The sequence below is a fragment of the Podarcis tiliguerta genome (assembly GCF_965153285.1).
Source record: "Podarcis tiliguerta genome assembly, chromosome: 13".
NCBI classification, from domain to species: Eukaryota; Metazoa; Chordata; class Lepidosauria; order Squamata; family Lacertidae; genus Podarcis; species Podarcis tiliguerta.
This window is the reverse complement of record NC_139546.1, coordinates 38443493-38456852: the sequence shown is the minus strand read 5'-3', so window position 1 is coordinate 38456852 and position 13360 is coordinate 38443493. Positions and strand designations below refer to the sequence as shown.

The window sequence follows — 13360 nt, the reverse complement described above, 5'->3', positions numbered from 1 at the left end:
TCCCTCTGCCCTTCCTCCCTCCCCGCCTTCTTCTCGGTGGACCTACCGGCCTCCTCCGTCTTCAGCTTCTCGCCTCCTTCCTCCAGGGCCTCCTTCGCCCAGGGGTCTTCGGGGGTCGCCATGGCGCCCCTGCCCAGAGGAAAGCCTCGCCCGGCGGCAGAGCCGGAGAGGCGGCAGCGTCCGAAGGAGGAAGAAGGAAGCGGGCGACGCCCTCGGGGAAGCGGCTCCTCCGCGGGCGCCTGGCAGGGGCGGAGACTCGCGAGGTTTCCTCCCGCCGAGCAGAGAATCAGCGCTGGACCTGGGAAGGCGAGAACTTGCGAAGGGTCTTCCCGGCGCTCCCAGAAGACTGGCTGGCTGGCGGGGGGGGGGGGGGGAATGAAAACACGCCGCTTCCTCCCAAGTTTGGCTCAATTTCCAATCGCCACCAGCATCTCCTCTCTCCCCCCGCTGCCAAAAGGGGCACACCCGCCCTTGCTTAACCGCAGGACTCAGAAAGGCAGAAAGAAAACCGCCAGGTGAGCAAAGTAAGAGGGTGGAGCGCGCCTCTTTCTCAGCGCGGAAGGGAAGCCCTTGGCCGCCGCCTCTTCCTCGGAGAACCCAGAGTGGCTGCCCACCTTCTGGCTGCGGGATCCCGAAGACGGCCGGCCGGTGCAGGACGGGAGCAACCAGGGGGGCCTAGATGAAGTAAAGCAATAGAAAGGACTAACTGAACAATCACGTCGGGTCTGCCCCCCTAACAAAGGTCCACCCCCCCAAAAAATAATAATCCTGGCAACGCCCACGCGCCGGTGCCTGAAGGACCCCCTAGAGAACTTGGAGAAAGACGAGCTGCGGAAGTTCAGGGGGAAACTGAAGGCAATTCCGGTTGATGGATGCGTGACATCCCCAGAGGGTACTGAAGGAGAGGATGCCATGCACGTGAATCTGCTCCAGACTCCAGGCAATTCCCATCGATGGATGGCGCTGAAGGAGCGGGTGCCACAAATGACGTGAGCCTGCTCCGGCTTCGCTACTACACGGAGGAAGACGCCCCACACCTGACAGCCCAGATCTTCAATGGGATTAACTGCAGCATACGAGCCAGGGCTCCAGGGCCCTTTGCCCTCCGTAAAATATTTGAGGGGGCCAGGTCCACCTCCAAGGTGTCCACCTCCACAGCCATTCAAAGGGTGTGATCCTTTGATAGACTATGTGGGGCAAGGCTTACCTGCCCCCCCCCCCCGCCTGCATATTTCATTCAAGTTGGCTCCCCTGAACTGCAGCGACCAGGCACAGGATCTGGGAAGTGGATTGGAATAGGGATAAGAAGGAGAACTTCCCCAAGTTTTCTGGTAAGTCGGTCCTGATCAAATTATCTGGATCTGTAGGGAGCTGGTTAGAAGAGGGCTTTCTTCAATATCTGGCGCAGGTGCCCAGAAATCTTGGGTGGACTTCTGTGCATCCCAGACCATTCCTCTCATTTCTTTCAAATAACCAAATTCCCATGATGAACTGTATCAAAAATTGAGCGAGACTTCTTGGACCAGTTTCCTTTCAATGAAAGAATATTGGAAGCTTTTGCAGGCCTAATGAAAAGGACAGAATGTTATTGGTAAAATATCTTTAATACAAAGTACTTTTATTTACAATGTACAGACTGGAAAGGAGAAATGTTAGGAAGCCCTAAAGCAAAACAACTTGAAGTCTCCACCACCCAGGAAGTTCAGAGGAGGACAGGCTGTCTCTCTCTGGATTCATCTCCTGGGATTGAAACCTGCTCCTCCTCCCAAGATGTACATCTCCCAGCAGGAGAAAAAGTCCTGTCAGGAAAGGAACATGCACTGAACTGCAGCCTCAGGAGGGACTTTGCTCTCCAAGCGCACTGTGCTTAGTGAATGAGACAGCTCTGCTTTGTGTGGCTCACTGGTATTTTCCTGGAGGTCTGTGAATTGAAGTTCTGTTGGAAAAAGCTAGGGATTTTGTGGGAGAATTCTTAACAGCTCACTGGACTACAATTCACCGGATTCTCTGAAAGATGTCAGGGCATTATAAAACTGGCAAATATTTGTAGCTGTGGCCTGAGTGAAGTGCTGCAGAGGATGCTGGGAGAGCTGAGACAAAACATCCAGATCTTTTTGGAGACTGAAGGATCAGAGACGGTGGGAAAGGGCTCCCCATTGTTTCCCAAGGAGGAGGATGAAAGGGGGCAGCACAACCCTTGGGGTCACAGCGGGTCACATGATGAAGAGGTGGATCTAGTGTGCGGTAGCTGTGAAAAAGTCCAATTCCATGCTAGGGATCATTAGGAAAGGAGATGAAACTCTGAATATCATAATAAAGGTAAAGGTAAAGGGACCCCTGACCATTAGGTCCAGTTGACTAAGTCTGGGGTTGTGGCGCTCATCTCGCTTTACTGGCCGAGGGAGCCGGCATACAGCTTCCAGGTCATATGGCCAGCATGACTAAGCCGCTTCTGGTGAACCAGAAAAGTGCATGGAAACACCGTTTACCTTCCCGCCAGAGTGGTACCTATTTATCTATTTGCACTTTGACGTGCTTTCGAACTGCTAGGTTGGCAGGAGCACGGACCGAGCAACGGGAGCTCACCCCGTCGCGGGGATTCGAACCGTCAACGTTCTGATCAGGAAGTCCTAGGCTCTGTGGTTTAAACCACAGCAATAATACCGTTATGCAAATCCATGGCGCAACCGCATTTGGAATACTGTGTACATTTCTGGTTCCACACCTCAGAAAGGACATCGTAGAGTTGGAAAATGTTCAGAAAAGGGCAAGCAAAATGATTGAGGGGATGCAGCAACTCCCATATGAGAGAGGCTGAAGACTGTTTAGAGAAAAGGTCAGAGAGGGCATGATAGAAGTTTATAACATGCTTCAGGGTGTGAGCAAAGTGGACAGAGAAATGTTTTTATCCCTCTCTTGGAACGCTAGACCCAGTGAGCATCCAATGAGGCTGGATGTTGGAAGACGCAGACAGATAGAAGTCCTTCACACAGCGCAGAGTTAGACCATGGAACTCGCTTCCACAGGAGACAGTGCTGGTCACCAACTTGGGTGGTTTCAAAAAGGTTACTGGACAACATCATGGAAGACACGGCTCCTTGCCATGATGGCTGCGCTCTCCCTCCTCAGTCAGAGGCAGAAATGCTTCTGAATACCAGTTGCTGGAAGCCAGAGAAAGGGAGAGAGTTCTTCCACTTGCAGGCTTCCCACAGCCATCTGGCTGGCAGAGGTGAGAACAGGATGCTGGCCTGATCCAGCAGGCTCTTCTTAAGTTCTAAGGCACAGGTTTCAGCATGAACTACATCCTGGAGGAAGGAAAAAAGGGATCATTGAGTACACGTGTGAAGCTATTAAATACTGTCAGGAAATGAAGAGGAAAGTAGCCCCCTGTCAGGAACACTAGAAAAGGCGTAGGGAACCTTTGGCCCCCCCAAATGTTGCTGAACTACAACTCCCATCATCCTGGGCTCCATTGGCCAAGCTGGCTGGGGCTGATGGGAGTTGAAGTTCAACAACTTCTGGAGGTTCAACAATTACCTCTAGAGAATGATCTTCAACTTTGGGCCCCCAGATGTTGTTGGCCTACAAGTTCCATCACCCCCAGATAGCTTAACCTGACCTCAAAGAGGGTGGGAGTTGAAGTTCAGCAACATCAGGGGAACAGAACTCTCCAGGTTGTGGCCTATGCAGATAATCCAAATCTATGAAGTCATCTCTATAATTGTGAAAAGCTTCACTAATGCACCTGCTTCCAGTGAGAACAAGCTGTCCTACAATCTCTCCCATCTAGATTTGATCTCGTTCTGGCTGGGACTGGTGGGAGCAGCAGACCATCACCTGTAAGGAACCCATATTCTAGCAAGGCAGCCCCTACACTGTGGAACTCCCTGCCCATTGACATTAGGCAGCTGCCTTCTTTGTATTAGGTTAAGTGCCTGCTTTTAAAAAAACAACTTCTTTTTTAAGGCAAGCCTACCCAGATAATGTACAGCTGACACATATTTCCATATGTGAATTCATTTTTTAAAAAATTACATTTTAACTGCTTTTATTAGTAACATTTTGAATTTTTTCCACTCAAGTCACTTTAAACATCTGACTTTAAAAAATGATGTTATGTTTAATACAAATTGCTTACTGTAGGTATTTTATTACAACTAAGCGTTATACAAATTCTGATAAATAAGAAAGATAAACCAACAGTGAAGGGCACCAGATTAGTTGTCCCTGATCTAATTTTTCCCTCCTCTTGTCCCCACAGTCCCATGAAGAGATGATCAGAATCAATCCCCCTCACCCCACAGCGGGTGAGGCATCAGGCAGTGCAGGATTAAACCCTGCAGAGGCCCCATGGCAGTCAAAATCTCCAGGGGGAGGGGCTCGCAATTATCCCCTAATAATCTTTTGTAATTTTCTTTCAAAATCAAATCAATATTATTCTGATCCATTGTCATGGGCCCCTAAACAGTGTGGGGCCCAAAGGCTGGTGCCTATTCTGCCTATTTGGTAATCTGGTACTGACATCAAGGGCGACTAGCAATCCATTTGCCTCCTAGCAAGTTCCATGACGTGGCCCTCCTTCTTTCTTACCTCTTCCCGGTGAGGCTGAGGAGCCTCTGTGCCTCATCCCTGCAGTTGATAGCTCTGAGGACATCAGCCGTCACCTGCACAGCATAATCCTCCATGTAGAAACTCAGGAGGAGTTGGCTCAGGTCCATGACATCTGCCTTCTTCAGCCGCCCCAGGGCAATGTTGTCATGGCCCTCACTGACAGGGATCTCGTGGAGCTTGAACTTGAACCTGTTGAGATCATCCTCCCTCAGGTTCTCCAGGGAGGACACCAGGTGGTCTCTGGTGGTCTTCTTCATCACTCTACATTGTCACCCCCAGAGGCAGGAAAAAGAAGGCACAAAACAAGAGATCAGCAAAGGGACCCGGGAAGGAGCCACACCATATGCAAGTGTTGCCGGGGGGCCGCTAGGGGCGCATTGGAAGATGGCCAACAATACCATCTCTCCGGCTCACACAAGGTAATTAAGAGGCTAATATGGGAGCAATTAGCCTCCTGAGTTTTTCCAGGTGGAATGGAAAAACACTGCCTTGTCTGCGGTTGCCTATAAATCACCCCCCAGGTTCGAAAGAAGGAGGGTGTGTGGGCACTAGACGGATAGCACTCGTGTGGGTTTTTCGCTCTCCCAGACGCTACTTCTGATCGCAACCTAGTTGCAGGAGCTCAAAATAAATAATCGGAGAGGAGCAAATGCACATGTTTCAAGTGAAGAAAGGGAGTATTGATTGCTAATTTGAAAACGACCTCTGTGAAGCTGAGCGACGGGTTGGACTGAACAGGAAAATATATCAAAGAGGACTACCTCAAAGATGTCGATATGTCAGAACGGGGCGGAAAGGGGGGGGGGAACTTTTCTTTCTTTCTCTAACAACCGCCCGCTAAGAAGAACCGTTGCAATAATCGACAACAAGTGAGATGGATTAATGAACTGTGTGGAAATGAATCATTAACTAAAGGCTTTGCTTTGGGGAAGATCTGGAAAGGAAATGGAAGGCTTTTGCGATGACGCAGTTCTAAAAGAGATTCGCCATGACAAGACAGGCTCTGTTGCAGGCTTGACGGTCAAGAGGGGGAGGAAGCCATGGCTTTGTTATCATATTTGACTCTGTGTCTGATCTGGCAGAACCCCCTGAAAAGATTGATGTCGGAACAACAGGTCTGTGAAAGCTAATGAGCAGACGTTGAGACAGTATTTTATGGAAGTGCCGAAATGGCGTCTGCCGTCTGAATATGACTTTTGGATTAATGTGAAAATCCACACAGGACTATAACAATGTTTGTTTCAACTCACTTGTGGAGACTCTCAAAGGTTATAAAGAAAGGGGAAAATATACAATAACAACAAGAAAATTGGAAGATGACTTGTAAAGGAAAACAACAAAGAGATGAATGGACAGAACTGTGAACATCAAAGCAGCAGAAATAAGAGATGATTGGACCCTTTCTGAGCTCGAAGCATGGGTACCCCCAACAAAAATTTAAAAAATTCGGTTTTCTAATTTGTAATTCGGCATTAATGTGATTTGATTGGTCTGTTAATAAAAATTATTTTAAAAACCATCTGCAAGTGTTGCCAACTTCCGTGACTGGGATTGGCACACAGGGAGCAGGAAGAGATGCGGGTTGCAATGGTCCTTACATTTATCAGCAATAAAGGCCAAGCTGCTTCACTGGGCCTAATAGCAAGATTTGCCTTTTGTGAGGAAAGGGAACCTTAAGCCCTACCTGCTTTCCACACCATGTTCTGAGTCAGTGCTGCTGGATGCTGCATCAGTTGATGTGCAGCAAGAAGCACCTGGAAAAGAGAGAAAGCAAAAGTGTGTGGATACATATGAAACAAGGAAGGACTATGGGAAAATGATGATCATGGGACATGAACCAGGAGAGGACCTTGACTCCCTCCAGCGAGTGCTGCTAGCAGAGGGACTCAGGTGCCCAGCAGTTTCACCAGCGATACACCACTGAGTGAAACTGACATCACAGTCTGCCCCTCATACTGGGTCCTGGGTGATATATATCAATATATTGCCCAAGCCCAGCAGGGAGGAAAGCCCAATTGCACTATCATGAGCATTTGCACTGGATTCCGTTAGCACACAGGGTGTGCTGAATCCAGGCCATAGTGGCTTCTACAAAACTGGGCTGGTATGAAAGACCTTCATCTGGCACCAAAGGAGACTATAAAGCAGGGGGAATCTGTATTGGAAGGAGACTCCATAACATTACAAAAGTGTCTTTTCCTTGTTGTACCATGTATGCAGCACTGTATCACTGAAAACCAAGAAGCCCAGGTGGTAAAACATACCAGGGGAAATTCAACATCACCCTCTATGACCATTTCTACTTGGCAGACTGAGCGTTCTCCCCACAACAGCCAAGAACACACATTACTCCCTTTCCCACTGTTCTGGAGGTTCTCCTGACCCTTTCAAAGCGCATCTGGGGGAAGTGGGGGGCGCAGGGAGGAGAGCCCAATTGCACTAGTGTGAGCACTGGGACAAGGTTCCACCAACACATTAGGTTATTTGAATCCACGTCAAAGTTGTTTTTTCATAACTGAGCTGGATTGAAAGACCTTCATCTGGCACCAAAAGAGAATATAAAGCCAGGTGGAGCTATATCGGAAGGCAATTCCATAACAAGAGTGACTTTTCTGTGTTGTACCATGTATACAGCAGTACTCTATCACCAGCCACTCTGTACTCCCACTGGGAGGAAGGTGAGATTTTAAGTAAGAGGAAATAATTAAAACCTGCTGACCTTGTGCTGCTTGTAGAAGAGGAGAAGTCATCTCAGAGGACTTTAAGTCTTCTGAAAGAGAACAGGAATGAGGCATTCAAAGAGGGAATGTGACTGGGGTGTCATTTTCCATCCTGCCTCCCCAATTATGGTCCAGCCTTCTGATCTTCCTCCATTCAAACTTACTTTGTGTCACATGGGCCTCCCAGATGAGTTCATTCGTGCATTTCTCCATCACACTAAAGTTGAAGGTATCTTGCATTTGCTCAGCAGACAGTTCCACGTACTGCTGCATCTTGTCAGCATCCAGATACTGAAACTCCACTTCCTGTGGGGAAGCATGAAACCTCCTTATGTGCAAACAAGGCTTAGCCCAGTCGACCAGTCCAAAGGAGTCAAATTAAAGGGTGACGAGGGATCCTAGAATCATAGAGTTGGAAGAGACCACAAGGGCCATCGAGTCCAACCCCCTGCCAAGCAGGAAACACCATCCTGGTGGAGTTCTCCCGTTCTCATACTTTAAAGCCTTGGCTCTGACCTAGCAAAGCCGTTCATCATCTTTGTGCCTCACCTTGGGACAGATTCTGACATCATTTGTCTCCACAAAGAAGCGACAGCCAATTGTCAAAGGTTTCAGGGTCCAAGGGGGCTTCTCTATTCTCTGTGAAGGACACTGTACTTCATGCTCATGAACCGCCTGGGAAAGGCAAAGAAGGGCACTTCTGAGTTATGCAAGAAACGTAAGCAATTTCTGGAAGACTGGATCCCTACCCTTTCTTGGCATTGTTGCAGCATGTAAGGCAGGGATGTGGAACCTGCAACCTTCCAGATGTCATGAGTCAGGAATGATGGGTTTTGGAGTCCCGCAGCATTTGAAAGGACACAGGATCTCCATCAGTGATATAAAGAAAACTAAACCGCTTTGGTAGTAGAGACCAAAATATGGACATGTCATTTTCCCACCCCATGGGGAACTCCAGTCTGGACTCTTGGAATGGCCAGGTTGACCCATGAAGCAACAGAGGGGTGCCAGCTATCCTGGGACACCCTGCCACCTTCCCTGATGAGACAACACAGGAAACTATAGAAGGCATTACACCTTGACGAAAACATAAAATTCTTAGGAGCAGTTGAAATTGAGAAGGCATTTTGTCTTTTATGTTTGCAATATTTGCAAACCAGAACCAATGGATTTCCTCCAGAGGTTTTGGAGAAACCTCATAGTAACTACTAAGCCAATTCCTAAAGAAACAAGGAAAATTTGGTCATCACGAAATACATTTATTTTGAAGGAAGCTCCACTGATTTCAGAGAAGGATTAGGGGACTTAGAACTGGAGCATAAATATATTTTGCTTGCATGATTTCATTGACAATGCTGTTATCAAGGGAACCAGGCAGGGCACTGGTCCTCTGGAAAGGAGTGAAAAATGCTTATTTCAGTATTGGAAATGCCATTTTAAACATCACTACTGCTCCATAAGATGTACCTGACCATAAGACGCACCTAGTTTTTAGAGGAAGAAAACAAGAAAAAAAATATTCTGAACGAAACAGTGTATGTATGATTTTTGTGGTTCATGCTGTGGCTACAGACATGTGATTTGACGGTGAGTTTGGGGTAGCCCAATGCAAAAATCCTGAGAATCCATGTGGATCCGTGCTTTGTAACGATGTTTTTGCACCACGGCGGCCCCATGCAACAGTGGGTGCGTGATGTTTTTGGTGCAGGCTGTACCCATGGACATACTATGTGATCTGATAGTGAATTTGGGGTGACCCAATGTAAAAATCCTGAGGATGCATGGGCTTTTACCTTCCCCCTCCCAGGCAGCCTCCTTTATCACTAGTGTCCCTTATCTCCCTCCCTTACCAATCAGCTGCTTCCTTTCAACACTCCCCTCCCTCGTTTGCCTTAGTGTCTTTTCCTTAGCTGCAGCAGTTTTTTGCTCCTCCTTTTCTTCTAATTTCTCTCCTTATTGCTTTAGTCTTCCTGTCTCCTCTCCTTGCAAGTTCGTTCTTTACCTCCCCCCTCCCAGGCAGCCTCCTTTATTGCTAGCGTCCCTTATCTTGCTCCCAATCGCTTGCTGATCAGTGACTTTGTTTCAACACCCACTTCCCTCTTGCCAAAAAAAAAAAAAGCATGATCTGCTTTTTGCCCCTGGGCAATTCAGCTCCAGGGATGACACATTTGCTCCATAAGATGCACAGACATTTCCCCTTACTTTTTAGGAAGAAAAAAGTGCGATTTATGGAGCGAAAAATACGGTAATTCATTGAGTGACAATTGACAATCTTCTCTCTAGGGGCATGTTAATGTTGGAGAGCAGTTTGGTAAATTACTTCAAGTCCACCAACGGGAGATACAGTTCATGAACCATGTTACACTCTGATGCATAATTTTGTATAGCTACACTGTCAGGCGTCCTATGGTCAAGCAAAAGATCCAGGACGTCTGGAATACCAACCAGAGTTGGAGAATCCCGATTACCTTTCTTAGAGAAGAGTCATTGGGTAGGAGGTACAGATGGAATGTTGGTGGCTGGAACTGAACCATTTGATAGAGCAGTGCCACAGTGTGGACCAGTATCTTCCGCTTAAACCATGACCATGATGTTTTCAAAATGGCTCCACGTGGAGAGAAGTTTGGGTTTTCCAAAATAGCACGATACGATCCCACTCTGTCTGGCTTCTCTAGACTCATCCCCCCTTCCACAAAATGTGCAATGTAGACTTGGGAAACATCTTTACCTAGAAAGAAAGAAAGAAAGAAAGAAAGAAAGAAAGAAAGAAAGAAAGAAGGGTAGACCAGGAAGCCAGCATTGCAACTCATTCCAGTACATCTAGCCCCTATGAGGCTGCTCCCTAAGGCTCTTCCTCCCCCAGGTCCTTCCCAAAGCGATCTGAGATTCCAACACCATGTCTGTATTTGCTCTGCCTTCTTCATACCACTTCTGATTCTGGGAGAAGAAAGCTGGTCACATCAGAAAGGGAGACTCCCTGGCTTCTCAGCGGCCTGCCTCACATCTGTCTCCTGGCCCCCCCTCCTCTCCGCTTCTGCCTCCAATTCTGCACTCCTCTCAGTCACAGTCTCTTCTTGCTCACTAAACCCTGTTCCCTCGCTAATCTCCAACACCACCTCCTCCCAGGCTGCTCCCTCTGATCCCTCGTCATTGTCCCACCAGCAATCTCCTGGCTCTGAGCCTTCTTCCCCTGGGGGTTCCCTTGGGGGTTCCCCAACTGGTGCCTCCCACCACTCCTGTGCATGACCTCCCCTGAGTGTGGATGACAAAGCTCATCACTGCACTCATCCTGTTACATGCAATATTTATTTTGTTACAAACCTTTTTAACCTGCCATACCTTCAAGACACAAGAAGTGAGGGAAGTGAACAGCTGCCACAGCCTCTGCTGGATCTGCGTCAATGTTGATCAAAGGCCCAGCCACAACCCAATTCTCTGTGTTCTGTTCGGCCAGGTGCTTAGACCATGAATCAAAGTGGTAGGTGATGGTCACAGCTCCTCTCACCTCAAATATGACATCCGTATAAAAGCAAAGGAAGGATCCAGCCTCCGTGAAGCACAGTCTGAATGGCACAAAAGGAAAGAAAAGTGGATTAAACATCAGCGGGACACCCTCTGCATCTTCCTGATGGGAAGCACTCCCCACCCCAATAATATTTGACCATAAAATCTCAAAGAAACAGTGCAACAGGTTAGAGCATGGTTCTGATCAGTGTTATTCTTCTAGAAAAAAGAGGTGCCGGAACTCACCATGAACGCTTCCCTTCTTCTCTTATAATGGCCATGGCACCCACCTGAGAGGTGCTGGAACTCAGTTCTGGTGAGGTCCAGATGGAAAAAGCCCTGGAGCTGATAATGCCAAGGTTTCAAGTTTGATCCCTGCATGGGGCAGCTGCATATTCTGGCATTGCAGAGGGTTGTACTATATGACCCTCAGGATACCTTCCAACAATCCTATGATTCTATGAAGATTAGGAAGAGACCTACGCACACTCAAACCCCTATGGAAAGCAGGGTGTAAAAGAGTGAAATGTAGATGTGGAATATTAACCCCAAGATCACAACTGAAAAGTGGAAAACCACGAGCTCTTTGTGTGAGACATTTAAAATACAGTCGAACCAACAATTTGTGTTTTGCTAGATAGGCGCATGAACGGGTTTTCCTGTAAACTTGCTAGCAAGAGCTGTGTGAGAACATCCCCTTGTACCCAGGCAGGAAGTGGGCAAAACTGTATCTCCTCCTCTCTGCTTGGGCACACCTTCTTTCTGCTCTTCTCCATGTGCCTGCAATGTTGCAAAATCTGGTAAGTCTGAGCTCCAGTCTCAGGCTCCATTTCTAAGCTAGACCTAAGCATGTCTTCTCTTTTAAGCTGCAAATAGATGGCACTGCTGAACTCACAAATGTAAGGAAGGAAGGATAATATCTAACAAATATATCCTCTCCTAACAACTAATCACATCCCAACACTTTGAGGACGGGGGATATAAACAATTGGATATAAGCAACACCAATGTTGAATCGTAATATTTTCCCAGCTCTGTTCCTAAGAACCCAAGAATGCAATGTGCAAGTGACAGATGGTCAGGATGCTGTCAGCAACGCCCAGCTGTTGCCCAGAAAATTATCGTAACAAGGGAATATTTCTTACCATCCTTTTTTATTCAGTATTTACAGAGAGAGGCTATACAACCCAGTCTCTTCAATAATGGAGTTGTCCTGAGTGAATCTCCACACATCCCGTCTCTCCCTCTTCCTCATTCGTCACTTCTATTGGTGCTGTCTTTGACCTTTTAGCTCTCCTGCTTTAAAGGCTCGCTGGGTTCTGGAAGTTGGAGTGTCTGGAATGCTTTCTAACGTCAGCATGTTAGCTGTGTGTTGCTCTCCCATGATTTCCCAACTTTCCCTCTCATCCGCCTCTGACCTCCCTCAAACCCCTGCTGTAAATCTATACTGTCTTCCTCTTCCTCCTCCCTGGAAGGTTCAGGTCTCCCCCACTCCTCCTCTGCCCAGGCCCTGACACTGATGTAGTTTGGGAACGTTTTAGAGAGGACCACCACATATGATGATTGTGAGACCTTCATATACCAAATGTGTTCTGCTAAACACTGCTCTGAAACCCCAAAAGATATTCAATGTAGATAACTTTCCCTTAAAGGAGAAAGCTTTGAAAATCTGAGAGAGACATTGCTCACCTGTATCTTTCACGACTCATTTCTGAGTCCCAAAACACTTCTGGTCTGATTGTTTCTGGAAGATCCTGTTACAAAATAATTTATCACCAATATGAGCACCAGACCCCTTTTCCACCTGAAATAAGGACATTCTTGTTTCTAACATCCATATGACCACACCAAGGAGCACTGCTTGAGGTCAGCCCCACAAATACAGACCACTAATGGCTCTTTTAGAGCTACTTTCTTCTACATTCATTTTGGCCATAGTAGTTCTCACTCAGGTCTTACAGTTTCTTACGAAAGGTTTTTTCCTTCACCTCAGTGGCATTCTCCCTGTTCCTTACAGAGAGCCCCTGCACAGGTTTCTCCCTATTAACGTTTAGGGATCTTCCTCTTTCTGTTTCACCTTAGACCACAGTGACACACACGGCCCAAATGAGTATCCTGAAAACTCTCTCTTGGCAGCCATTCCTCCTCCTCACACGCAGAGATAGAAGCAGAAAGACAGTTGAAAACGATAGTTACTGGAATAACAGTTGGAACAGAATGGAATGCCTCTCTCATGTGACCCACAGTCAACCAATCACATGAGAGATACAGGGAAAGGAAAAACCCATGTTAACATAAGAAAACATTCCCATTCCAGGAAATGTGAATGCACTGCCACAGAATGGGTCTTCAAAGAGGCTCTAATCTATGTTCAGTCAGACTCATTCTGCCAACTTCCTTGTCGTCACCCTCTCACACGCTTATTCATTACCAGCTTCATAGAGAACCAGGCGGCTGGTCTGGCTCCAGTTCCGGAGCAGGGACACTCAGGAGTAATCTGTCTGGCTGTGTCCTGCAGATTTGGA

General features: G+C 47.4%; 1 protein-coding gene across 4 annotated transcripts in view; it reads right to left on the bottom strand.

Moving 5' to 3' along the window:
- Window positions 1-13360, bottom strand: part of LOC310662767 (uncharacterized protein) — a gene marked incomplete at its 3' end in the record, with an annotated part of 114484 nt that overhangs the window by 53039 nt on the left and 48085 nt on the right. Inside the window, exons 6-10 of one of the 4 annotated variants that reach the window (XM_083409858.1) lie at window positions 12525-12589; window positions 10671-10894; window positions 9800-10059; window positions 7881-8006; window positions 7496-7637 (exon numbers count right to left, since the gene is read on the bottom strand). The exons of 2 other annotated variants lie outside the window; for them this stretch is intronic. In XM_083409858.1, the coding sequence (XP_083265984.1) occupies window positions 7496-7637; window positions 7881-8006; window positions 9800-10059; window positions 10671-10894; window positions 12525-12589 (817 nt within the window). Of the gene's footprint in view, window positions 1-2415; window positions 3306-7495; window positions 7638-7880; window positions 8007-9799; window positions 10060-10670; window positions 10895-12524; window positions 12590-13360 lie in introns of those variants that run through there. One more of the 4 variants, XM_083409860.1, reaches the window with a different exon arrangement.